The 25,843-nt window shown below is 49.4% G+C and overlaps 1 protein-coding gene across 3 annotated transcripts in view; it reads left to right on the forward strand.

Annotated features, from left to right (window-relative positions):
* Window positions 1-25,843, forward strand: part of GAB2 (GRB2 associated binding protein 2) — a 215,502-nt gene that overhangs the window by 183,095 nt on the left and 6,564 nt on the right. For all 3 annotated transcript variants that reach the window (XM_088459940.1, XM_088459941.1, XM_088459942.1), the window contains 7 exons: window positions 7,018-7,258; window positions 9,726-10,291; window positions 12,262-12,356; window positions 18,115-18,403; window positions 23,519-23,609; window positions 24,469-24,571; window positions 25,336-25,461. In XM_088459940.1, the coding sequence (XP_088316066.1) occupies window positions 7,018-7,258; window positions 9,726-10,291; window positions 12,262-12,356; window positions 18,115-18,403; window positions 23,519-23,609; window positions 24,469-24,571; window positions 25,336-25,461 (1,511 nt within the window). The remainder of the gene's footprint in view (window positions 1-7,017; window positions 7,259-9,725; window positions 10,292-12,261; window positions 12,357-18,114; window positions 18,404-23,518; window positions 23,610-24,468; window positions 24,572-25,335; window positions 25,462-25,843) is intronic.

The raw sequence follows: 25,843 nt of genomic DNA on the forward strand, positions 1-25,843 counted from the left end.
TACTATACAGATGTGCCCACATACATCTATCCTCTGTGCACTACAAGTCGCGCCACACATAACGAGGGAGCTCCGTGTGACTCGGTAGCGCCGAGCGTCTTTTTGTGCGACTTTTTACTTTCAAATGAGCAATGTGAATAGATAACACAAGCAGCTTCTGCTGATTAAAATGATACTGTATGCAGCATGCCTATGTTCGGTGTGCGTCTGCGGGTGTATCTGCATTTGACACGCTACGTTACACTGTTACAGCCGCTGACACTGTAACGTAGCGTTTCGCATGCAGATAGACCCGCACTCGCTCACAGAACATAGGCATGCTGCATATCATTTTAATCAGCAGAAGCTGCTTGTGTTATGTATTTGCATCGTTGTTCGAATTAGACGCATTTGAAGGTAAAAAGTTGCACAAGAAAAACACTCGGCGCTACAGAGTCATGCCATGGTATAGAAGGGCTGTTTAACGCGCAAGGAGGCACACACACAATTGTGTACTGTAACTTTAGCGCTTACTATTAACAGTATCAGGCCGCATCCCCTGGCCTGAACCCAGCACATACAGTAAACTATTAGGCACCTACCGTGTCTGTATTTACCCTTATGCCGGGTACACACTAGACATATTGGGCACACCGGCCAGTGTGTACCCGCTATGTCGCTGATGATGCACGCTCCCGCGTATTGTCAGCAACATCACCCGAAGGCAGTATGGCCCCCGCTGCTGCGCTATCGCTTCCGGCATCAGCAAGTGTGTTTGCACTTGCCGATGCTGGCACCCCATCAGGACCTGTCGTTAACAACATCGTCTAGTGTGTACCACCCTTTACAGAGCAGCAGGAGATACAGTATACAGCACAGAATGTGCCCAGCACAATTAGCCCTATAACGAATGCCTTTGAGAAGAAACATTGTACTAAGTAGACAAGGAAAGGCAGAGCTGTAAGACGTAGGATGCATGACCAGAGTCACTGCCCAGGGCGCAAGACTGTGGGGGCATCACCATCACTGCCCCAGAGGGACCCTTCCCCAGCTTGTGGGGTGCCTGGAAAGGATGTACCCAGCGTCGCCCACCTTCCTGGCTGGAGATGTACTGAGCACATACTGTACGTGGCAGCACAAATACCAGTCAGGTGCTCCGCTCTCTCCGCGTATGTATCGGTGTAATAGACATCATCTTAGTGTCACCGCTGATGTCCTGTGGGAGCGCGGTGATGGAACGCCTCTGCTTTCCTCATGGTGTTAGTGGATTTAATCCCCTCTGGCACTAAGTGCAGCAGAATCTATAGAATAATAAATAATGAAGGCTTCACGATGTGGTAATGTCACATAATGGAAGATGGCTTAGTACATACATTATACAGACAAGGGCTGAGGTACATTATCGGGCTCATACTGACCTACAAATGTCACTGCAGAAGGCTGGAAAACTGCTGATTCCAGACCAAGCTCTCCACCTATCAAATCATCAGATGAATACTTCCATAGAGGGCAAGTGATCATTAGCACCCAATCAGATTCTAGCTGTTACTTTCTGGAAGGTACTAGACAAATGATAGCTAGAATCCACTTGTCCTCTTCAGAAGGTTTGATACATCTCCCCCTTAGAATGATTTTTGATTCTCGCTATTAAATCACAACATTTGCAAAGCAAATCTGTGACAAAAAAAGCGCCGAAGCATACTCTGCGCACTAGTCTGTGTCCAGAGTCTACTGCGCATGCGCTGGACACCGAGGAAATGGCGCGGCAGACATTTCCCGGCAATTTCCCAAACGCCGATTTCCAGGCGATTTGTGCAGCGCAGCTACCGCTAACACGGGCTCCGGAGAGGTGAGTATTAAAAATATTGGTGCAGCGTGTGCGGTTTTGGACCCCCGTGGACCAAGGGGCCCGTGTGCACTGCACACCTTGCACCCATTATAGATACACTCCTTGGGTTTCCCAAGTGCCCCTTATTAAGCCAATCAGCATAGCGCATCTGTAATCTAGTGTGAGCCAGCGCTCAGCTATGCTCAGGATATGTTACTGGGATGTGTAATCTAGTGTGAGCCAGCGCTCAGCTATGCTCAGGATATGTTACTGGGATCTGGAATCTAGTGTGAGCCAGCGCTCAGCTATACTCAGGATATGTTACTGGAATGTGTAATCTAGTGTGAGCCAGCGCTCAGCTATGCTCAGGATATGTTACTGGGATCTGTAATCTAGTGTGAGCCAGCGCTCAGCTATACTCAGGATATGTTACTGGGATGTGTAATCTAGTGTGAGCCAGCACTCAGCTATGCTCAGGATATGTTACTGGGATCTGGAATCTAGTGTGAGCCAGCGCTCAGCTATACTCAGGATATGTTACTGGAATCTGTAATCTAGTGTGAGCCAGCGCTCAGCTATGCTCAGGATATGGTACTGGGATCTGGAATCTAGTGTGAGCCAGCGCTCAGCTATGCTCAGGATATGGTACTGGGATCTGGAATCTAGTGTGAGCCAGCGCTCGGCTATGCTCAGGATATGGTACTGGGATCTGTAATCTAGTGTGAGCCAGCACTCAGCTATGCTCAGGATATGTTACTGGGATCTGTAATCTAGTGTGAGCCAGCGCTCAGCTATACTCAGGATATGGTACTGGAATCTGTAATCTAGTGTGAGCCAGCGCTCAGCTATGCTCAGGATATGTTACTGGGATCCGTAATCTAGTGTGAGCCAGCGCTCAGCTATACTCAGGATATGTTACTGGGATCCGTAATCTAGTGTGAGCCAGCGCTCAGCTATGCTCAGGATATGTTACTGGTATCTGTAATCCAGTGTGAGCCAGCGCTCAGCTATGCTCAGGATATGTTACTGGGATCTGTAATCTAGTGTGAGCCAGCGCTCAGCTATACTCAGGATATGTTACTGGGATCTGGAATCTAGTGTGAGCCAGCGCTCAGCTATGCTCAGGATATGTTACTGGAATCTGCAATGTAGTGTGAGCCATCTAGTGTGAGCCAGCGCTCAGCTATGCTCAGGATATGTTACTGGGATCCGTAATCTAGTGTGAGGCAGCGCTCAGCTATGCTCAGGATACGTTACTGGGATCTGTAATCTAGTGTGAGCCAGCGCTCAGCTATGCTCAGGATACGTTACTGGGATCTGTAATCTAGTGTGAGGCAGCGCTCAGCTATACTCAGGATATGTTACTGGAATCTGGAATCTAGTGTGAGGCAGCGCTCAGCTATGCTCAGGATATGTTACTGGTATCTGTAATCCAGTGTGAGCCAGCGCTCAGCTATGCTCAGGATATGTTACTGGGATCTGTAATCTAGTGTGAGCCAGCGCTCAGCTATACTCAGGATATGTTACTGGGATCTGGAATCTAGTGTGAGAAAGCGCTCAGCTATGCTCAGGATATGTTACTGGAATCTGCAATGTAGTGTGAGCCATCTAGTGTGAGCCAGCGCTCAGCTATGCTCAGGATATGTTACTGGGATCCGTAATCTAGTGTGAGGCAGCGCTCAGCTATGCTCAGGATACGTTACTGGGATCTGTAATCTAGTGTGAGCCAGCGCTCAGCTATGCTCAGGATACGTTACTGGGATCTGTAATCTAGTGTGAGGCAGCGCTCAGCTATACTCAGGATATGTTACTGGAATCTGGAATCTAGTGTGAGGCAGCGCTCAGCTATGCTCAGGATATGTTACTGTAATCTGTAATCTAGTGTGAGCCAGCGCTCAGCTATGCTCAGGATATGTTACTGGGATCTGTAATCTTGTGTGAGCCAGCGCTCAGCTATGCTCAGGATATGTTACTGGGATCTGTAATCTAGTGTGAGCCAGCGCTCAGCTATGCTCAGGATATGTTACTGGAATCTGTAATCTTGTGTGAGCCAGCGCTCAGCTATGCTCAGGATATGTTACTGGGATCTGTAATCTAGTGTGAGCCAGCGCTCAGCTATGCTCAGGATATGTTACTGGGATCTGCAATCTAGTGTGAGCCAGCGCTCAGCTATGCTCAGGATATGTTACTGGAATACGCCTTACGGGCATGTGATGTACAGATGCTGCCTCCTGCCTATAACGTGCCAGTCCTTGTAAGTCACTTTCCTGGGTTATGTTTCTGTGCAGGACGGGGCTTACAGCACCTGACTGACTGACGCTCTCCTCATTTTGGTTCTGGCTCTGAGTCACACGCAGAAGCGCAGGCAGCAGCGTCTATTGGCGGTCGCCCTTCCGCAAGTTTATGCAAATTGCCTACAAACTCCTTCCCTTATGTACATCCAGGGGTCTATCTATAATGGGTGCAGGGTGTGTGGTACACACGGGTCCCGGCTCCAGGGGGGCCCGCACCACACACCCTGCACCCATATTACTTAAAATTGACCTCTCTGAGGTCCCACGCCGGGTTTCAGCGCTGTACAACAAGCCAGAAAAATGGCCGCGATAGCTATTTTTCCACCGTTTTGCGCATGCGCAGTAGACTCCGGGCACATTCTAGTGCCCAGAGTCTACTAATACTCCAGTGGCTGGCCTGCCACGATAGTCGGCTGCCGGCCACCGGAAAGAGAGGAGGGGGCCCCGGACAGGGAATGCACACGGGCCTCCTCCTCTCTAAAGACGCCCCTGTGTACATCCATGCGGCCGAATGTGCAAGTACTGAGATGCCCGCTTCTAGTGCCCGTGCACGCTGTAATACAGATTGGTGCATCCTGATACACCACCATCGTTTGCACCAACAAGACTTGCACCAGCCCTGTGGAAGGTGCATTCTCCCCGTCTGACCACGGCCTCCTATGCCTGCGGCTGTGTCGTCTGGGAATGCAGCCGCTTGCATTGACACGCCCCCGACACTCCCATAACACGCCCACTGACCGGCCCATGTTTGTGCACGCTACTAGCCACCTCCCAGTCACTGCCCATCACTTTTCCGCCATCTTTCGGATACCATTTGACCAGATCGCACTGGCGTCTTTGTGCGGACACTCTGTGTAGCGCATGCGCCGTAGGGGTTTTCTGAAATTTTCGCATATGCGCAGTTGCAAATAATCATGCGACCATTGGTGTTTCATGTGGATTGTGTGCGAGCCTGAATCAGGCCCCTTATGTGGTCACTGTGACGCCTGCCTACAGGTTGTACAACCGAATCATGGGCCTGATTCAGCAAGGATCGCAGTTGCTTATACGCACGCAATTGGACGATTTTTTGCATTCTGCGCATGCATATGCATCGCAGTGCGCGTGCTCAAACTAGCTATTGCGATCGGGACTGCGATCGCAGATGCTACACGGACCCCTTGCAGAGTGGTTGACCGGAAGCACCGTTTGTGGGTGGTGATGGAGGGGTGGTTGGGCAGGGGCGTGCATAGATTAGCCACTGTGATGCCATACGCAGTGTGAGGTCTCATAGCGTGCGTGGCTGTTAGCAATTCCTGAGTAAGGTCAGGGTTTGGGCAAGTGTGCGTATGGGTCCGATGTTACCGATTATTTCGCTATGTTCCCATAGTATACAGATGTGAGTAAGCGGAAGTGGGCGTCCTTATGTTAGGCTGCGATCGCAATGCAAATGCAATTATATGCATATCACCGCTGATATTAGCAACTGCGTTGCAGAATAGCGATCCTTGCTGAATCAGGCCCTAAGTTACTTATTTTGTCGGCAGCATGGAGATGTCTGTGCCCCTTAAATTACACCCAATGTAATTCCTAGCATCACCTGTGTAGTGAATACAGAGCATAATGAAAACATACATTACTCAACTTTTGCAAATCTTTTTGGAACACGGTGACATTGATCTGCAGGATTCAGTATTCACATTTAACTAATTTTAAATACAATTTATGTTTCACATATATCTTCTTGTTTATTAAATCAGTGCCCCCCCCACTTCCTACTTTCAAAAATTAAATTCCCGCTTGTAGCATTTGGTGAATACATTTTATATAAGAGATGTGAAACGTTCTGAGCTGTTCTGCTGAATATTCTACTAATTACGCCTCTGACTGCGCAATTTCACGCACTTTTTCAGTACAATTTGGGTTTTGTATTTTTCTGAGCACCCTGTTACTCTCAGTTACGCTGAGTTTGCACCATAACGCTGCCATTCTTACCTCACTCTCTACCTTCAGAAATCCTCCCACACTGCTGACTGGTACTGGAGGCAATTGTGCTGTCACGCAGATTTCCTTCATTTAACCTGACGACCGAAATGTCACTCATAGATCTGGGAATAGTTTTAAAATGGTTTTACAGACAGTGGATGATGCTATTTTATGGATAGAGACCTTTTTCACGAGAGGGAAACGTATCCGTCCCCTAAGAACTAGCAATATCTCTGAGGCATGGGGTGCAAAGGCACTCATGCCTCAGTAATGTCCGACGTGAATTGGTGGACATCTTGCTCAGACCAATCGCATAAAATGGCTGCATTCACGGTGTGGAGGTGATGGAGACACTACAGGTGCATACACACGTAACGATTTTTTGAACGATTTAACTATAACAACGTCGTTATCGTTCAATCGTTGAAAAAATCGTTCAGTTTCTGAGTTATAACAATGAACGATTATCGTTCATGCGTGTTCCCGTATGTAGTTCATTCTGACTGACCAACTGAACAATTTTCATTAAGGGAAGAGACAAAAATCGTTTGTAGTTCAAAAAATCGTTCATTACACTTTAAAAAATCTGACAGATTATCTGACAGAAAATCGTCCATAAAATCGTTGGTAACAAAATCGTTGTGTGTGTGTGTATGCAGCTTCAGAGGTCGCTTCAGTTCTGTGCGATGGCTGCGAGGTGACTTTCCTTTCCTGAAAGTCACATTGTGACCATAAACATGGCAAGCTTTTCCTCACACTCCGTAGATGTGCAGAGGAATAGTTGTGATGTCGAGTTGAATCGTCCTCTAACAATGATACTAGGAGGAAATCCTAATATGATAACATGCGTTTAGGTGCTGGCATGTGAAAGTCTCCTAACGCTGCCAGCACAAATAAGTATATGTGTTTCATGACCATAATAATTTTAGCTGACCAGTTTCTCCCGTACAGACTCTCTGAGAAACCTGCAATCTGCGAACCATGGCCCACGGTCCTCTCCTGCGGAATTCAGCTCCACGCAGCACTTGCTGAGGGAACGAAAGTCCTCAGCCCCCTCCCATTCCAGCCAGCCCACCCTGTTCACGTTCGAACCAGCTTCCAACCACATTCATCAGACGACGCTCTCTGCCAGCGCTCCCCAGGACTACCTGTTCCTGCACCAATGTATGAGCCGGAAAGCAGAAAGTATGAGGTGAGGGCAATATTTCTGGATGTATCGTGTAAGAATGTCCTGTACTGGGGGTACTGTATTCAACATCTGCTGTGGAACTACACATCGCAGCATGCCCTGCCACAGTGTTAGCATGCCCTAATAGCAAAACTGTGGCAGGGCATGCTGGGATGTGCAGTTCCACAATAGCTGGAGGGCTACATGTTGGATACCCCTTTCCTACACTTGCTGTGACCAGGCTAGGACTGAACGCTCCAGGCTGTTTAACACAAGGAAAACGTTACACACGTGACTTCCGATCCTACATATTCACTAACGCTAAGCATAAAATACAGGTCACCTTACCTCAGAGACTAATGACGTAGCTATATGCTGTGCAGCTACCTGTGCTTGACTATCAGCCATTTTTTGCAAAGCAATTCCAGCTGCATTGTTATTTAGTGGCGTAGCTGACAGGAAGTCTGCTGTGCATAGGGGAAACAAGTCCCCCCAAGGTCATAACTTTGTCACGTATCTGCTACTCTGATAAGCTCCTGACTATGTTATGTATACATTGGGTACGGTTACTGGGCCTGATTCAGAGCCGCTCGTAAGCGGCCGCTCGTTCGCTCCGAGCGATGTTCGCACATCTGCGCATGCGTATGGGTCGTAATGCGCATGCGCCAACCAGTCATTGCGGTCGGAAATCGAGCGCTCGCAAAATAGCGAGTGCCTGCTAATTTGAGTGACAGGATGAGGCGTTTGTGGGTGGTAACAGGGGAAGGTGCTTGAAAACAGGGAGTGGTGATCCGAACGCAGGCGTGCCAAACGGTCAAAACGGGCGTTTTAAGGGTGTGCATAATTAACAAAGCAGCGTCATCGACCACGTCACTTGGTTGTTTCTTAGCCTGAACTGTTCGCATGATTGCGGTAGGAAAATGCTACCACAAGCACTGCGAGCAGTTCAGACGCCTTTCGATGTACTCAATTAATCAAATAAATAGCGGAGATGACGTAGGATGCGAGCGGCCAGGGGGCGTCTTTACAAAATAGCGAGCGCATGTTTCGTTCTCTCACTCAGACATAGAGACGTCAACAGACCGCAAAGAGCGAGCGCTCAATTTAAATAGCCGGCCCCTTTTTCTGAACGAGCGAGGGCAAATAGCGTCCGGCTCTGAATCAGGCCCACTGTTCGCTACTATTTTATGTAAGGCAACTTGTATTTTAGGTTCAGTGGTCCTTCAAGCAAATAATGGCACATTGTACATTTATTGTTCTACTAAGTACACAATAGGGAGCTGATCCTGAGTTGGAGGCAAAGTGACTGTGCGATGCCACAGAAGCCTGCCTTATGCTACTGGCAGTATCCATAGGAATATGCAAGGATCTGTGCGGCTTCAAGGGGGATGTTGCTCCGCCCACTATTTTTCCGTCTATGGCCGTAATCGTCATCGTTAGTGTTGGCACTTGCGCCAGTCACATGCTAGGTGCAGGAGATCCGATCCATATGTATGGCCGGGGGCGTTTCTAGAGAGGAGGGGGCCCGTGTGCATTCTCCGACATGGGCCCCCTCCTCTCTGTCCGCGGCCAACAGCGAACTGAGCTATGCGCGGCCAGCGCCGGAGTTATAGACTCTGGGCACTAGAGTGCGCCCAGAGTCTATAGAGTATGCGCAGGTTACCAGGAAAATGGCTGCGGCGGACAGGTTTCTTGTACTGCGCATGCACAAACGACGGGAAAATGGCTGCGGCGGCTATTTTCCAGTTGTTTTTACAGCGCCGGACCCCCGCACCGACTCGGGACTCCGGAGAGGTAAGTAATGCTATGGGTGCAGGGTGTGTTGTGTGGGGGCCCCTGGACCCAAGGGCCCGCACACACCCTGCTCCCATTATAGATAGGCCCCTGTGTACGGCTCAGAACAGCACGGAACCCAAGCTACACGCCCCAATACTCACATGACAGTCCCACAACACAGTTCTGCACGTTGAAATATTGTTGCTGCCCAATCCGTGCCCCTACCCCCCTCCTAAAACGCCCATGTCATGCAAAAAAGGTCTGACAAAGATCCGTACAACTCGGAATGGGGCAGAAATTCGCAAAAGTGTGTAAAGTCGCATCTGCACATGCGCTATGTGCTAAAACTCGCTATTTACGTCCATGCAAAGAAATTCCACCTCAGAATCAGCCCCTATACTGCAATATAAATTACTTTTTTACTTCACAGAAGGCTGTTCTATCCAGATTTACTGGTTGGTCTACAAACCCCAGTCATACACCCCCTGAGTATCAGGAAACCTTGGTATTGGGACTATATAACAATATTAGTGGTTTGCGATGCACTCTAATTTCACCGACATATAATAGCAATTGGGAGACAGCCATAAGATTGTTAGTTGATGTTGGGGACCAATGTTGTTTTAAGTTATGAGCATCTCTAGTTCTCTGTATAAATTAGCTACTTTGAATATTGTTTCCTATTAATACATATATATTATTTTAATTATTTCAGAAGCGCCAGTTTTTCACAGGCCACGCGGTCCTCCTTTTTCATGCGCAGTGATACGGCTGTTCAGAAACTGGCTCAGGGATACGGACACTGTTTAAATGGAGTAAGCGGCCAAGTCCACGGTTTTTATAGTTTACCAAAGCCCAGGCGGCTGAGTTCGGAGTTGCGGGACAGTGCCTACGACCTGCCGCGGAGCTTTGGCTCGGACACTCCTACAAAGTCGAGCCTTACCGGGCTAGAGAACGAGGACGTTTACACCTACAAGACCCCCAGCAACACTCTGTGTAAAGACTTTAGTGAACTTTCGACAGACTCCTACGACCTCCCCGGGACTCCTCTGTCAGTTTACCAAATACCCCGGACATTTGCCCTGGACAAGAACCACAATGCTTTGGCTCTTGCGTCCAGTGACTTCCATAATGCTCCTCCTCCGCGGCCTCCAAAACCTGGACAGACGGAGACCCGTTGGGGAAGTCCTCAGCAAAGTAACGGAGACAATATTGGGGTCGTGTCAGTCAACATTCCAAGGAGAAACACTTTGCCCGCTGTGGAGAACAGACGGCACCGAGGTAAGGGCTTGTATGGGTTCATTATTATCTATCATATAGGTAATTCATGTAATGGGTAATTAAGAAATACAGAGAGTAAATGAAAGTGCTATGATGAAGCAAAACAAACCTAAGTAGGGTGCCTCTGAGCCAAAGAGCTTGCATCTGAATGAAGGGAATTAAAATGCAAATAATAGCATTAGGCGGATCTGGAGTACATATAAACATAAAACGACAAAAGGCCAATGTGTGGACTATATGGATTATTCCCAGACTAGCTGACAGTGATGCCGGTCTATGGATTCCTGCTGGGGTAAAAGTTCTCTACAGTCCGGACTTGCACTATGCAGCCTATGTCCACAGACCATTATACACATATAATTCCGCTGCTCTGGAACCATTAATGTTGTTTTCCAATGCCTCACAGTTATACTGTTTAAATAGACCAAACATGATTCTGGTGGGATGTATTCAGTATTGACAATTACTATGTTGACATTGAAATGGTCGACACCATAATGTTGAATGCCATAATGCAGAGATTCCCAAATGCGTTCCTCAAGGCTCCCCAACAGTTCAGGTTTTAGAGATATCCATGGTTGAGCACAGATGGGTAAGTCAAATTGATTGAGCTACTAATTAAGCCACCTGTGCTTAACCATGGATATCTCTAAAACCTGAACTGTTGGGGAGCATTGAGGACTGCGTTTGGGAACCTCTGCCATAATGTCATGGTTAAAACTGTCACCTGGGGTTAGGGCTAGGTTTGGGATTAGGGTAATCGTTGGGATTATGTTAGGTCTGGGGTTAGGGTTAGGTCTGGAATTGGGGTTAGGGCTAGGTTTGGGATTAGGGTAATCGTTGGGATTATGTTAGGTCTGGGGTTAGGGCTAGGTTTGGGATTAGGGTAATCATTGGGATTATGTTAGGGTTGGGGTTAGGGTTAGGTTTGGGATTAGGGTAATCGTTGGGATTATGTTAGGTCTGGGGTTAGGGCTAGGTTTGGGATTAGGGTAATCATTGGGATTATGTTAGGTCTGGGGTTAGGGTTAGGTTTGGGATTAGGGTAATCGTTGGGATTATGTTAGGGCTGGGGTTAGGGTTAGGTCTGGAATTGGGGTTAGGGCTAGGTTTGGGATTAGGGTAATCGTTGGGATTATGTTAGGTCTGGGGTTACGGTTAGGTCTGGAATTGGGGTTAGGGCTAGGTTTGGGATTAGGGTAATCGTTGAGATTATTTTAGGGTTGGGGTTAGGGTTCTTCTGAACATGTCGACATTCTGGCTATGTGTTGTATGTGTTGGCAGTGTGGTGTCTACATAATGACTATGACATTGTGATTGTCGACATAACATACCAGACCCTGATTGGTTGCAAATGCGATGATTCATTTATAAGTTTCTAGAATTCAGGGTCAACTGTAATAAATAGTATTCTGTTTGTATATATGTGCAATCCATGTTTGTCATTCCCAAATTCAGTGAACTCAACAGTGCACGGTTTCCAGATCTCCCTATAGAATCATAACTCCAGCCCTAACCCCAAAAAATTGTCTCTCACCTGGGGCTCACGTGTCAGTCAGTAATGTAGACACTTTTTCTTCAGCAAGGAGATATGGAAAACATGCACTGTTAGACATCCCTGGGGACTGGAGCCAGGAAATACTGGTTTTAAAGGATTCTGTAGCTAATGTTCTATCAAGTTAAATTTCATCAATATGATAATGAAGCATTCATTTGAGTAATATAGAGGTATTTACATGCAAAAATGCACTTCTCTGGTCCTAGGACTGTATGACCAGCGTAGTGTACCCAGGCATTCTCCTGGTGGGCGGGCATGTAACACCGTTCTGCTACATGCATGTACTGTACATCATATGTGTTTAGCAGTATGGAAAATTATCAAAGCATGCACCAGGGTTCTGCACATGCTCAGTTTTGGATCCAAGTGGTCTCTAATCCTGTTAACCTGTTACGCTCATTCCTTTCAATAGCATCGTCCTGTGAGGCCTATGACTATCCTACAATGGGAGATCTCAGCACAGAGCAGTCTGTGGAATCAATCAATGATGGCTTCAATTCATATCTGGTGAGTAAGCGGCTGTACGCTGCACACACAGACAGGAACGTGCCTTCTAGGGCTAACGGAGTTTACCCTCATAAATTAATTTAAGAATGGGCCAGAGTCTCAGATTAATACCCCTTTTACACCGGAGCTAAAACCCGGGTTATTGCAGGGTTAAGTCCTTGGTGTAAAAGGGGAGAGGGTTGGATCGCCAGGTCGAGTGACCCGACAATCCAACCCAGGTAACTTTCAGGGTTTAACCTGGGAGTAACCCGTGAAACCCTGCAGTCTGAACGGCGCACTCTGGGTCACGATGACCTGGATTGTGCCACTTGCCTGCCGATTGGTCCGGCTTCAGTGGCGCTTGGAGATGACGTCATCTCCAAGCGTCCACTTCAACACCGGAAAGCCGGGTCTATGCAGACCCGACTCCGGTGTGAACGGCGCCGACTCGGGAATGTCCTGGGTCGGCGCCGGCTGAATTCCAGGTCCGATCCGGATTGGAACCCTGGGCCTGATTCAGAGCCGCTCGTAAGCGTTCGCTCGTTCCAAGCGATGTTTGCCCAACTGCGCATGGTTACGGATCGTTATACGCATGCGCGAACCAGTCAGTGCGGTCGAAATTCATGTGCTCGCAAAATAGCGAATGCCTGATAATTTGAGTGACAGGAGTAGGCGTATGTGGGTGGTAACGGGGGAAGGTGCTTGAAAACGGGGAGTGGAAATCAGAACGCAGGCGTGCTTAAAGGTCAAAACGGGCGTTTTAAGGGTGTGCATAATTAATACTGGAGAGTCATTGACCACGTCACTGGGTTATTTTATAGCCAGAACTGCTCGCAAATTTGTGGTAGCAAACACCAGCCACAAGAATAGCGAGCAGTTCATACGCTGTTCGATGTACTCGATTAATCAAATAAATAGCGGAGATGACGTATGGTGCGAGCGGCCAGGGGGCGTCTTTTTCAAAATTACAACCGCAAGTTTTGTTCGCTCGTTCAGACATAGAGGCGTCAACAGACCGCAAAGAGCGAACGGTTCATTTGAATAGCCAGCCCCTTTTTGTTGAACGAATGACCGCAAATAGCGACCGGCTCTGAATCAGGCCCCCTGTTCCAACTCCGGGTCAGACTCGGAATTTAGGTGTAAATGGAGTATTACAATCACAGTCCCTGTATCTTACACATACTGTACTTGCCGATATCCTGGCTGCCCCTTCCAGGAGGGAGCAGCCAGGTTGGCTTAGCAGGGGGTGCGGGGGCCGGTAAAAGGGGGCATGGCTGGGGACATTACATGCCGTTTCGTGTCATTTTGGCCCCGCCCACGTTACACAATAACAAGATTTCTGGCATTGTGGAGCAGGGCGTGGGGTCATGGTGATGCGATTCAGCAAGAATCGCGCCATCAGCCCCACCGCTGCGGGTGTTTGGGGATGCATTGCGGGGGGGGGGGACTGGAGGGCCAAATCGGGAAAGTAGGCATGTATGATATTACAGTGCTCTGCCCAGAGCTGCAGGACTTCCCCAAGGTGCATCCTAGTGGCTCAATCCAATGAGGTGCGAATGGCGAGTAGCGAGTTTGTTTCTTGAAACTCGCACACTTCGCAGCGAAGCAGGCTCCTGAGAACTCTCCAATCCAATTAAAAACCCCTATTAGCACTACTTGCAGCGGTGGGGTGCGAATTGACTGCTGTGGAACTACATATCCCAGCATGCCCTGCCACGGTTTTGCTGCTAGGGCATGCTAAAACTGTAGCAGGGCATGCTGGAATTTGTAGTTCCACAGCATCTGGAGTGATGGACGTTGCCAACCCCTGACCTATGTTGCTCCTCTTGCACTGAAGTCCAGAGCACTGAAGATTTGTCAGCAGTAATGTCCCTGAAATCAGCAGCTGGCTAGGGAGTGACCTGCATTGTGTGCTAGCCAGCAGGATTGGGCTCTGCTTTTTTTCTGCTTATGAACCAGAATTTAGCCCTGCTCCCTGGCTGTCCGCTAAGCCTAGCCCCCTGGGTTTTTTTTTATATTATCCCTCGTCTTGCCAGACACCCAGCAGCAGTGGCCATCGAGTGGTACAAACTATCGATGGTTCACCATTGATTGATATTGTACCATCGATGGTTATCACCAATGGTGTCATCGATGGTGACTATCGATTGAAAACTATCAATGGCCATCCCTAGAACACAGAGATAGACACTACAAAACAAGAGCCTGATTCAGCAAGGAATGCAAAGGAGAGAACGCACGCACTCGGCCCATGTTTCCGCACTGGGCATGCATCGAAATGCGCGTGTGCGAACTAGCAATTGCGATGGGAACTGCATATGCAGAGGCTATGCAGTTCCCATCACAGAGTGATTGACAGGAAGTGCCGTTTGTGGGTAGTGACTGGGGGTTGTCGGGTGAACGCAGGCGTGGCAGTGCGTTGCAGGGGCGTGCATGATTATCACACCATATGCAGCCTAAGGCCTCAGAGCGTGCACAGAAGTTAGCAATTCCTGAGTGAGGTCTGACCTGCCTTACCTGTGCGTATGGGTCCGATGTTACTCGATGTTCACCGCTAATATTACCAACTGCGATGCGTGCGTATTAGCAGAATAGTGATCCTTGCTGAATCAGGCCCCAAGTGTGAACTTGCCAGCTGCATGGTTAGTTAGGATGAGGGTCTGCTTTGTATACTAGCTGCTGTACTTCATATTTTCTTACTCCTGTTCCCAAAGATAGATTGTATTTAAGTGTATAACAAAAAATTAAACATACACTTTTTTAGACATTCAAGGTCAAAGGTTACAGCATGTGACCCTGAAATGTAAAAGTCAATATTTAAATATAAAACTATTTTTTCTGAAAACTCTGGTCCCTTTGCTTCTAATTGTGGTAGAACTATCATGTTGGTCTTGTATTGAAACAAAGTTATGTTTCGTTTTAGTTGACCTCGCAAGCATAAATTTAAAATTTTTTAGTCATGTTTGCAACCCTGTAGCATGAACACCGTGTATCACTGAGGGCTAAAATTTTACATATGTAAGTTAATTTATGCCGTCTACCATCCTACCAAATTTCATGAAAATCTGAGACGGTGGGGTTGAGAAATTACTTTTTTTGTGATGATTTGGCATGGAACGGCACTGCCATCAGGAATAGGTCTGCTTTGTATACTAGCCATTAGGATTAGGGCAGGCTTGCCTACTCTCCCAAATTGGTCGGGAGCCTCCCGAATATCGGGTACCGTTCCCGGCCCCCCGGAAAGGCAGGCAAGCCTCCCGGCAGCCGCCGTCCCTCCCGACACCCGCCAGAGTGAGTATAGAAACACCAGCAGCGGGGGAGCCCGGTGACGCGATTCGCGCTCATGTCGTCATCTGTTTGCATACTAACCATTGGGATTGGGATCTACTTTGTTTTCTAGCCATTAAGATTGGAGTCTGATTGTATACTAGCCATCAGGGTTAGGGTCTGCTTTGTATACCAGCCATCAGGGTTAGGGTCTGCTTTGTATACCAGCCATCAGGGTTAGGGCCTGCTTTGTATACTAGCCATCAGGGTTAGGGCCCGCTTTGTATACTACTGTAGCCATCAGGGTTAGGGCCTGCTTTGTATACTAGCCATCAGGGTTAGGGTCTGCTTTGTATACTAGCCATCAGGGTTAGGGCCTGCTTTGTATACTAGCCATCAGGGTTAGGGCCTACTTTGTATACTAGCCATCAGGGTTAGGGTCTGCTTTGTATACTACTGTAGCCATCAGGGTTAGGGCCTGCTTTGTATACTAGCCATCAGGGTTAGGGCCCGCTTTGTATACTAGCCATCAGGGTTAGGGGCTGCTTTATATACTAGCCATCAGGGTTAGGGCCCACTTTGTATACTAGCCATCAGGGTTAGGGCCTGCTTTGTATACTAGCCATCAGGGTTAGGGCCCGCTTTGTATACTAGCCATCATGGTTAGGCCTGCTTTGTATACTAGCCATCAGGGTTAGGGTCTGCTTTGTATACTAGCCATCAGGGTGTTAGGGCCTGCGTTGTATTCTAGCCATCAGGGTTAGGGCCCGCTTTGTATACTAGCCATCAGGGTTAGGGCCCGCTTTATATACTAGCCATCAGGGTTAGGGCCCGCTTTGTATACTAGCCATCAGGGTTAGGGTCTGCTTTGTGTACCAGCCATCAGGGTTAGGGCCTGCTTTGTATACCAGCCTTCAGGGATAGGGCCTGCTTTGTATACTAGCCATCAGGGTTAGGGTCTGCTTTGCATACTAGCCATCAGGGTTAGGGTCTGCTTTGTATACTAGCCATCAGGGTTAGGGTCTGCTTTGTATACTAGCCTTCATGATTAGGGTCTGCTTTGTATACTAGCCATCAGGGTTAGGGCCCGCTTTATATACTAGCCTTCATGATTAGGGTCTGCTTTGTATACTAGCCATCAGGGTTAGGGTCTGCTTTGTATACTAGCCATCAGGGTTAGAGTCTGCTTTGTATACTAGCCATCAGGGATAGGGCCTGCTTTGTATACTAGCCATCAGGGTTAGGGCCTGCTTTGTATACTAGCCATCAGTGTTAGGGTCTACTTTGTATACTAGCCATCAGAGTTAGGGTCTGCTTTGTGTACTAGCCATCAGCGTTAGGGTCTGCTTTGTATACTAGCCGTCAGGGTTAGGGTCTGCTTTGTATACTAGCCGACAGGGTTAGCGTCTGCTTTGTATACTAGCCATCAAGGTTAGGGTCTGCTTTGTATACTAGCCATCAGGGTGTTAGGGCCTGCGTTGTATACTAGCCATCAGCGTTAGGGTCTGCTTTGTGTACTAGCCATCAGGGTTAGGGTCTGCTTTGTGTACTAGCCATCAGGGTTAGGGTCTGCTTTGTATACTAGCCATCAGGGTTAGGGTCTGCTTTGTATACTAGCCATCAGGGTTAGGGTCTGCTTTGTAGACTAGCCATCAGGGTTAGGGTCTGCTTTGTGTACTAGCCATCACAGTTAGGATCTGCTTTGTATCCTAGCCATCAGGGTTGGGGTCTGCTTTGGCTTTTATACTAGCTACCAGAATTTTGTTTATACTAACCAGCATTGTGCTACTAGAAAATATTGTTCTTTAGACTGTGTGTGTAAATACGTATGTGAGGGACTTTCCACCTTTGTAGATGAGGTATTCCATCAGGGCTTCCCTCCCGTCAGATGTTCTCTGAGTGTAAGATGCAGCTGTTCCTCATGGGGGCCTCTGCAGATTTGCTGTACCAGGGGGATCTGGCGCACGGACTGACGTGACCGCATTACTGCCATCTGGTCAGGAGTTGTTCCTACCAGTGTGCCAGCAGCATAGGGCCCCAATACAGGGAATGGGAAGAATGGCTGCCTCTCTCAGGTGTCAGGAGAGAGCTATCTTTGGGAAGGGAAGTGGTAGAACCCGCTGTCCTTATTACCTTCAGCCATTATGACATTTCCTGTCTGCAGTACTCTATGTGTGACTGTATAGCTCCCTATACTCCATAGTCCCTCTTTCTTTGCCCAGTGTTTCTTGCTGTCCATGCAGGGAGACTGATCTAGAGGGCTGCCAGTATCCTGCAAGGCCTCAGGGATCTCCGCAGTGATGTAGTATATATTAAACTTCCATCCTGGTTGTTATGGGTTGCAGGATACTATAGGGCCCATTTATCAACGAGTTTTACCATATGCAATGAGTGATAAAACCTGTTGCGTATGATAACGGTGCTCCAGCCAATCAGCTCCCAACTGTCATCTTTCAAACAGATGAATTATGTATTAACAGAGTTTCCTCCTGTGTCCTGCGGTTTCCTGCAGCAAACTAAAGCCTCCATGACCCGTTCTGAGAGCGCAGATTCGGAGGACAACTACGTGCCCATGAACCCCGGCTCTTCCTCCCAATTCAACTCCGAGAAGCTGAACGACAACGCACAAAGCGTCTACATCCCGATGAGCCCTGGCCCACAACACTTTGATCTCCTGGGATTCTCCTCAGCCACGCTTCCCACGCGCAAAGGGAGTACGGCCTCCCTCTGCCAGAGGCCGACTCGGGTCAGCGAGATCCTGCCACCGCCAGTCAACCGGAACCTGAAGCCAGATAGGAAAGGTGATTTAGACAGAGGGCTGCCTGCATTAGTTTGGTTATAAATCAGCCCACTATTGGATGTATTGCTAAAAGGTTCCATCTTAATAAATGTGTGTGTGAATTAGGTGTATCTGTGACCTGTATTACTTTCTGCATTAACAAGCATGAGTCTTAGTAACAGGCTTGCAGTCTCCTAGGTAACAATAATGCTCTGTCCAGATTGCAGCATCCATACAAATGGGTATAGCCAGTGACTACAGAACATTTTGAAGAGCAATACTTGGCAAGCTGCAGTGTATGTGGCTATGGGATTCTCTAGTCCTACTGTATGTCAGTAATGATTGGCTAAGAGCTGTGACACCACGAGGGGCACCCGCGGCTGAGTCTCTAATATCTGCAAGTCTTACATTGGCCTTTATATGATAGTAGTGACTATCAGTAGTGACTGGTCACTCTGGTCTATATACATTGATGCTGCATTTACAGTAAATAGCAGGCTCATAGCACAATGTTTGAATAGGTCACTATATTGCGCCCTACCAGCGGTATATTATGGCTGCGGGTGACACTATTTCATGCATTAATGGACAGTGAAGCAGCTACAAGACATACAAAGCGTCTTTTGTAAGCCATCCCCTGATTGTTACATACACCTCCTGCCCCTTTCTCTCTGCCTGTCACTCTCCTGCCCCTTTTAGTCTGCCTGTCTCTCTCCTGTCCCTCTGTCTCTCTGTCACTCTCCTGTCCCTCTGTTGCCTGTCACTCTCCTGCATCTCTGTCTGCCTGTCACTCTCCTGTCCCTCTGTCTGCCTGTCACTCTCCTGCCCCTCTGTCTGCCTGTCACTCTCCTGCCCCACTGTCTGCCTGTCACTCTCCTGTCCCTTTTAGTCTGCCTGTCTCTCTCCTGTCCCTCTGTCTGCCTGTCACTCTCCTGTCCCTCTGTCTGCCTGTCACTCTCCTGTCCCTCTGTTGCCTGTCACTCTCCTGTCCCTCTGTCTGCCTGTCACTCTCCTGCCTCTCTGTCTGCCTGTCACTCTCCTGTCCCTCTGTCTGCCTGTCACTCTCCTGTCCCTCTGTCTGCCTGTCACTCTCCTGCCTCTCTGTCTGCCTGTCACTCTCCTGCCCCTTTCTGTCTTCCTGTCACTCTCCTGCCCCTTTTAGTCTGCCTGTCTCTCTCCTGTCCCTCTGTCTGCCTGTCACTCTCCTGTCCCTCTGTCTGCCTGTCACTCTCCTGTCCCTTTGTTGCCTGTCACTCTCCTGCCTCTCTGTCTGCCTGTCACTCTCCTGCCTCTCTGCCTGTCACTCTCCTGCCCCTTTCTGTCTGCCTGTCACTCTCCTGCCCCTCTGTCTGCCTGTCACTCTCCTGCCCCTCTGTCTGCCTGTCACTCTCCTGCCTTTCTGTCTGCCTGTCACTCTCCTGCCTCTCTGTCTGCCTGTCACTCTCCTGCCTCTGTCTGTCACTCTCCTGCCTCTCTGCCTTCCTGTCAGTCTCCTGCCCCTCTGTCTTCCTGTCAGTCTCCTGCCCCTCTGTCTTCCTGTCAGTCTCCTGCCCCTCTATGTCTGCCTGTCACTCTCCTGCCCCTCTGTCTTCCTGTCAGTCTCCTGCCCCTCTGTCTGCCTGTCACTCTCCTACCTCTCTGTCTGCCTGTCACTCTCCTGCCTCTCTGTCTGTCACTCTCCTGCCTCTCTGCCTTCCTGTCAGTCTCCTGCCCCTCTGTCTTCCTGTCAGTCTCCTGCCCCTCTCTGTCTGCCTGTCACTCTCCTGTCCCTCTGTCTGCCTGTCAGTCTCCTGTCCCTCTGTCTGCCTGTCACTCTGTCTGTCACTCTCCTGCCTCTCTGCCTTCCTGTCACTCTCCTGCCCCTCTGTCTTCCTGTCAGTCTCCTGCCCCTCTCTGTCTGCCTGTCACTCTCCTGTCCCTCTGTCTGCCTGTCACTCTCTTGCCTCTCTGTCTGCCTGTCACTCTCCTGCCCCTCTGCCTGTCTCTCTCCTGCCCCTTTCTGTTTGCCTGTCACTCTTCTGCCCCTTTCTGTCTGCCTGTCACTCTTCTGCCCCTCTCTGTCTGCCTGTCTCTCTCCTGCCCCTTTCTGTCTGCCTGTCTCTCTCCGTCTGCCTGTCACTCTTCTGCCCCTCTCTGTCTGCCTGTCTCTCTCCTGCCCCTTTCTGTCTGCCTGTCTCTCTCCTGCCCCTTTCTGTCTGCCTGTCACTCTCTTTCCCCTGTATCTGCCTGTCACTCTCATGCCTCTGTGTCTGTCTGTCACTCTCCTGCCCCTTTCTGTCTGCCTGTCACTCTTCTTCCCCTCTCTGTCTGTCTCTCTCCTGCCCCTTTCTGTCTGCCTGTCACTCTCCTGCCCCTTTCTGTCTGCCTGTCACTCTCCTGCCTCTCCGTCTGCCTGTCACTCTCCTGCCGCTCTGTCTGCCTGTCACTCCTGCCCCTCTGTCTGCCTGTCACTCTTCTGCCTCTCTGTCTGCCTGTCACTCTCCTGCCTTTCCGTCTGCCTGTCACTCTTCTGCCTCTCCGTCTGCCTGTCAGTCTCCTGCCTATCTGTCTGCCTGTCACTCTCCTGCCCCTCTGTCTGCCTGTCACTCTCCTGTCTCTCCGCCTGTCACTCTCCTGCCCCTTTCTGTCTGCCTGTCACTCTCCTGCTCCTCTGTCTGCCTGTCACTCTCCTGCCCCTTTCTGTCTGCCTGTCACTCTCCTGCCCCTCTGTCTGCCTGTCAATCTCCTGCCCCTCTGTCTGTCTGTCACTCTCCTGTCCCTCTGTCTGCCTGTCACTCTCCTGTCCCTCTGTCTGTCACTCTCCTGCCTCTCTGCCTTCCTGTCAGTCTGGCCCCTCTCTGTCTGCCTGTCACTCTCCTGCCCCTCTGTCTGCCTGTCACTCTCCTGTCCCTCTCTGTCTGCCTGTCAGTCTCCTGCCCCTCTGTCTGTCACTCTCCTGCCTCTCTGCTTTCCTGTCAGTCTGGCCCCTCTCTGTCTGCCTGTCACTCTCCTGCCCCTCTCTGTCTGCCTGTCACTCTCCTGCCCCTCTGTCTTCCTGTCAGTCTCCTGTCCCTCTCTGTCTGCCTGTCACTCTCCTGTCCCTCTGTCTGCCTGTCACTCTCCTGTCCCTCTGTCTGCCTGTCACTCTCCTGTCCCTCTGTTGCCTGTCACTCTCCTGTCCCTCTGTCTGCCTGTCACTCTCCTGCCTCTCTGTCTGCCTGTCACTCTCCTGTACCTCTGTCTGCCTGTCACTCTCCTGTCCCTCTGTCTGCCTGTCACTCTCCTGTCCCTCTGTCTGCCTGCCACTCTCCTGTCCCTCTGTTGCCTGTCACTCTCCTGCCTCTCTGTCTGCCTGTCACTCTCCTGCCTCTCTGTCTGCCTGTCACTCTCCTGTCCCTCTGTCTGCCTGTCACTCTCCTGTCCCTCTGTCTGCCTGTCACTCTCCTGCCTCTGTCTGTCACTCTCCTGCCTCTCTGCCTTCCTGTCAGTCTCCTGCCCCTCTGTCTTCCTGTCAGTCTCCTGCCCCTCTGTCTTCCTGTCAGTCTCCTGCCCCTCTATGTCTGCCTGTCACTCTCCTGCCCCTCTGTCTTCCTGTCAGTCTCCTGCCCCTCTGTCTGCCTGTCACTCTCCTGTCCCTCTGTCTGCCTGCCACTCTCCTGTCCCTCTGTTGCCTGTCACTCTCCTGCCTCTCTGTCTGCCTGTCACTCTCCTGCCTCTCTGTCTGCCTGTCACTCTCCTGTCCCTCTGTCTGCCTGTCACTCTCCTGTCCCTCTGTCTGCCTGTCACTCTCCTGCCTCTGTCTGTCACTCTCCTGCCTCTCTGCCTTCCTGTCAGTCTCCTGCCCCTCTGTCTTCCTGTCAGTCTCCTGCCCCTCTGTCTTCCTGTCAGTCTCCTGCCCCTCTATGTCTGCCTGTCACTCTCCTGTCCCTCTGTCTGCCTGTCAGTCTCCTGTCCCTCTGTCTGCCTGTCACTCTGTCTGTCACTCTCCTGCCTCTCTGCCTTCCTGTCACTCTCCTGCCCCTCTGTCTTCCTGTCAGTCTCCTGCCCATCTCTGTCTGCCTGTCACTCTCCTGTCCCTCTGTCTGCCTGTCACTCTCTTGCCTCTCTGTCTGCCTGTCACTCTCCTGCCCCTCTGCCTGTCCCTCTCCTGCCCCTTTCTGTTTGCCTGTCACTCTCTTGCCCCTGTATCTGCCTGTCACTCTCCTGCCCCTTTCTGTCTGTCTGTCACTCTTCTGCCCCTTTCTGTCTGCCTGTCACTTTTCTGCCCCTCTCTGTCTGCCTGTCTCTCTCCGTCTGCCTGTCACTCTTCTGCCCCTCTCTGTCTGCCTGTCTCTCTCCTGCCCCTTTCTGTCTGCCTGTCTCTCTCCTGCCCCTTTCTGTCTGCCTGTCACTCTCTTTCCCCTGTATCTGCCTGTCACTCTCATGCCTCTGTGTCTGTCTGTCACTCTCCTGCCCCTTTCTGTCTGCCTGTCACTCTTCTTCCCCTCTCTGTCTGTCTCTCTCCTGCTCCTTTCTGTCTGCCTGTCACTCTCCTGCCCCTTTCTGTCTGCCTGTCACTCTCCTGCCTCTCCGTCTGCCTGTCACTCTCCTGCCGCTCTGTCTGCCTGTCACTCCTGCCCCTCTGTCTGCCTGTCACTCTTCTGCCTCTCTGTCTGCCTGTCACTCTCCTGCCTCTCCGTCTGCCTGTCACTCTTCTGCCTCTCCGTCTGCCTGTCACTCTCCTGCCTATCTGTCTGCCTGTCACTCTCCTGCCCCTCTGTCTGCCTGTCACTCTCCTGTCTCTCCGCCTGTCACTCTCCTGCCCCTTTCTGTCTGCCTGTCACTCTCCTGCTCCTCTGTCTGCCTGTCACTCTCCTGCCCCTTTCTGTCTGCCTGTCACTCTCCTGCCCCTCTGTCTGCCTGTCACTCTCCTGCCCCTCTGTCTGCCTGTCAATCTCCTGCACCTCTGTCTGCCTGTCACTCTCCTGTCCCTCTGTCTGCCTGTCACTCTCCTGTCCCTCTGTCTGTCTGTCTATGTATGGCTGTCCATCTATTGTCTATCGGAATTGTAAGTAGAACACACACTGCCCCCAGCAATATAGTAATATTATCAGACAAAACACAAATCAGCTGATTACATTTGTTCTTCTAATAAAATATTTTTATTTCTACTCCACAGCCAAACCCACTCCGCTGGACCTGAGAGCGACCACCATCATTGACGAACTTCCCTTCAAGTCTCCAGTCACTAAATCTTGGTCCAGACAGACGTGAGTACAGACCGGCGTCGCCTCGTACCCCGGGGTGATAGTGATGCTGGGGGATAGCTGTATATTGTGTCTGTTCTCCTGTTCCGCTTGTACTGTAGTGACTGCTGCTTCTCTGTGTAGTAGGAAACCTGTCCCTTTGGAATAAAGGTTGTTATTCATGTCAATTGCTCCATTATAAGCCTTTCAGTCCCCATCCCGGAATAAACGTGTAATGGATGGAGCCTGATGTACAGGAGACATTCACCCCCCGGGGATTCTGCAGCGTCAGCTCATCTTGTGTTCAGAGCACTGATTGGGCAGTTGCCACAGTCATCCCATCAATGCCCTGAACACATAAGACCAAACCCACCAATGGTCCTGATCTGGATGGACAGTCCCCATGTGAGGTCTCTGTCCCAGCCTCGGTCACCTGTGTTCTGGGGAACAGACAGTTGGGCGGTTTGTCCTGGTCTCTGTGCTCTGCATACAGTATCATGAGTGTTTCCATCTGCCGATTAGCTGCTTACACTAAGCATATCCCAGTGTATGGCCACAACCCCACTGTGATGTAACCAGGCCCCATTCCACCGTCTGTCCCAGGTACAGGGACTGGAAACGTTGGGATATATGAAAGCCCCCAGGGTGACACTGATGTACTGTATGAGAATTATTAATGGCTGAGATGCATCGCACAACTGACATTCTGTTAGATCAGGGGTGGGTGCTAAATGGTTAATTTTATTAGACACTGGTTTAAGTAAACACTTTGGTAGAGAAGATGCCAATTCCGTAATGACCGATAAGAACAAGAAAGTGACAGCGCACAGACCCTACTGAGTGACGAAGCAGAATTTGCAATACGTTTTATTTCTTTTTCCAGGCACTCTCTGAAATCCAGCTCGTCTCAATACTGCCGCCCGGTGTCCACACAGAGTATTACCAGTACCAGCTCAGGGGACAGCGAGGAGAATTATGTTGCCATGGTAGGTTATCAGTGGTAATGTCATACATGATAGACAGACCTCCACGTTTACAATTTACTGATCCTGAAATCATGAATTGGGGGATTAGACCATCATAATCCTGAATCAAGTTTTTTTAATGTGATGTTGTCCAAATCTATCCAGTGCGAGGCCCAGAACAGGCTCCTTGTTCACGGTTCTGCCTGGCGCACTGCTCCGAATCGGTCCAGTGGATCGATTTCCAATCAGGGGTGTCTGAATACATAACTGGACAGACAGACAAACTAGCAGACAGACAAATTAATTGTATATATAAGATTTGTCACATTCTCGCTATGTGGTCTAATAGCGTACTTTTTTGATACTAAATAACTATTTGCCAGCTTTACCTTGAGAGCTGTGGAAGTAACTTCTTCATTTATAGCTATAGTAGTTGTATATACATTATACCAAATATACCAGAAGCATTAGTGACCAGCACTTAATTCTTAGAATGTTACCCAATCTTTGGAAAGTCCTTATATTTGGTGAATACAGACTTCTTAGTCCACACAATGGGGCAGACACTTCCCCTGATAAGGGTGGCAGCTTTTAAATCCCCAAACAGGACATTTGTTGAAGCCGACCACAGGTAAGATCTCTGTGTGACAAAACAGCGCCACCTAGTGTAGAGTATTCATTCTTTAATAGCGATACAAAAAATACAAATATATTTTTATATATTTCCATAATATATAAAGTCCATAAGACAGAAGCAGTATCAACTCCTTTCATTTTGTTCCCAGCAAAATCCTGTCTCCGCTTCTCCTGGAAACAGCGGCACAAACAGCCCGGCGCAGAAGAAGAGTACCGGCAGCGTGGATTACCTGGCGTTAGACTTCCAGCCGGTGTCGCCTAGTCCTCATAGAAAGGTACCTGTGTAATGCTGATTATGGTCTCTCCCAACCACAGGAACATTTGGTTGTAGACTGATGTTCTAGGCTGATAAATTCATGTGTTAGCAATGAATCTTTATTATTTCCCATTATTAGATCTGTGCCATAAGGACACTAGTACATTATAATTGTAGTAATACATCAAGGGGCAAAGATGCTAGTGGGCGCTTGACAGAAATTCTAACTACAGTAAGTCAGGTGCTTCACAGATCACTAAATCTACGCCAAGGCTTGAGCGACGGTGGAACTAAAAGTCCCAGCAGTATAGACCAGTCAGTGATTATAGGGCATGCTGACACATATGTTTGTCCTGTCACATAGACTCATATTAGTGACATGAAATCCTATTATGTAGGAT

This window comes from Taudactylus pleione, unplaced genomic scaffold (assembly GCF_031769625.1).
Source record: "Taudactylus pleione unplaced genomic scaffold, aTauple2 ptg000954l, whole genome shotgun sequence".
Classification (NCBI taxonomy): Eukaryota; Metazoa; Chordata; class Amphibia; order Anura; family Myobatrachidae; genus Taudactylus; species Taudactylus pleione.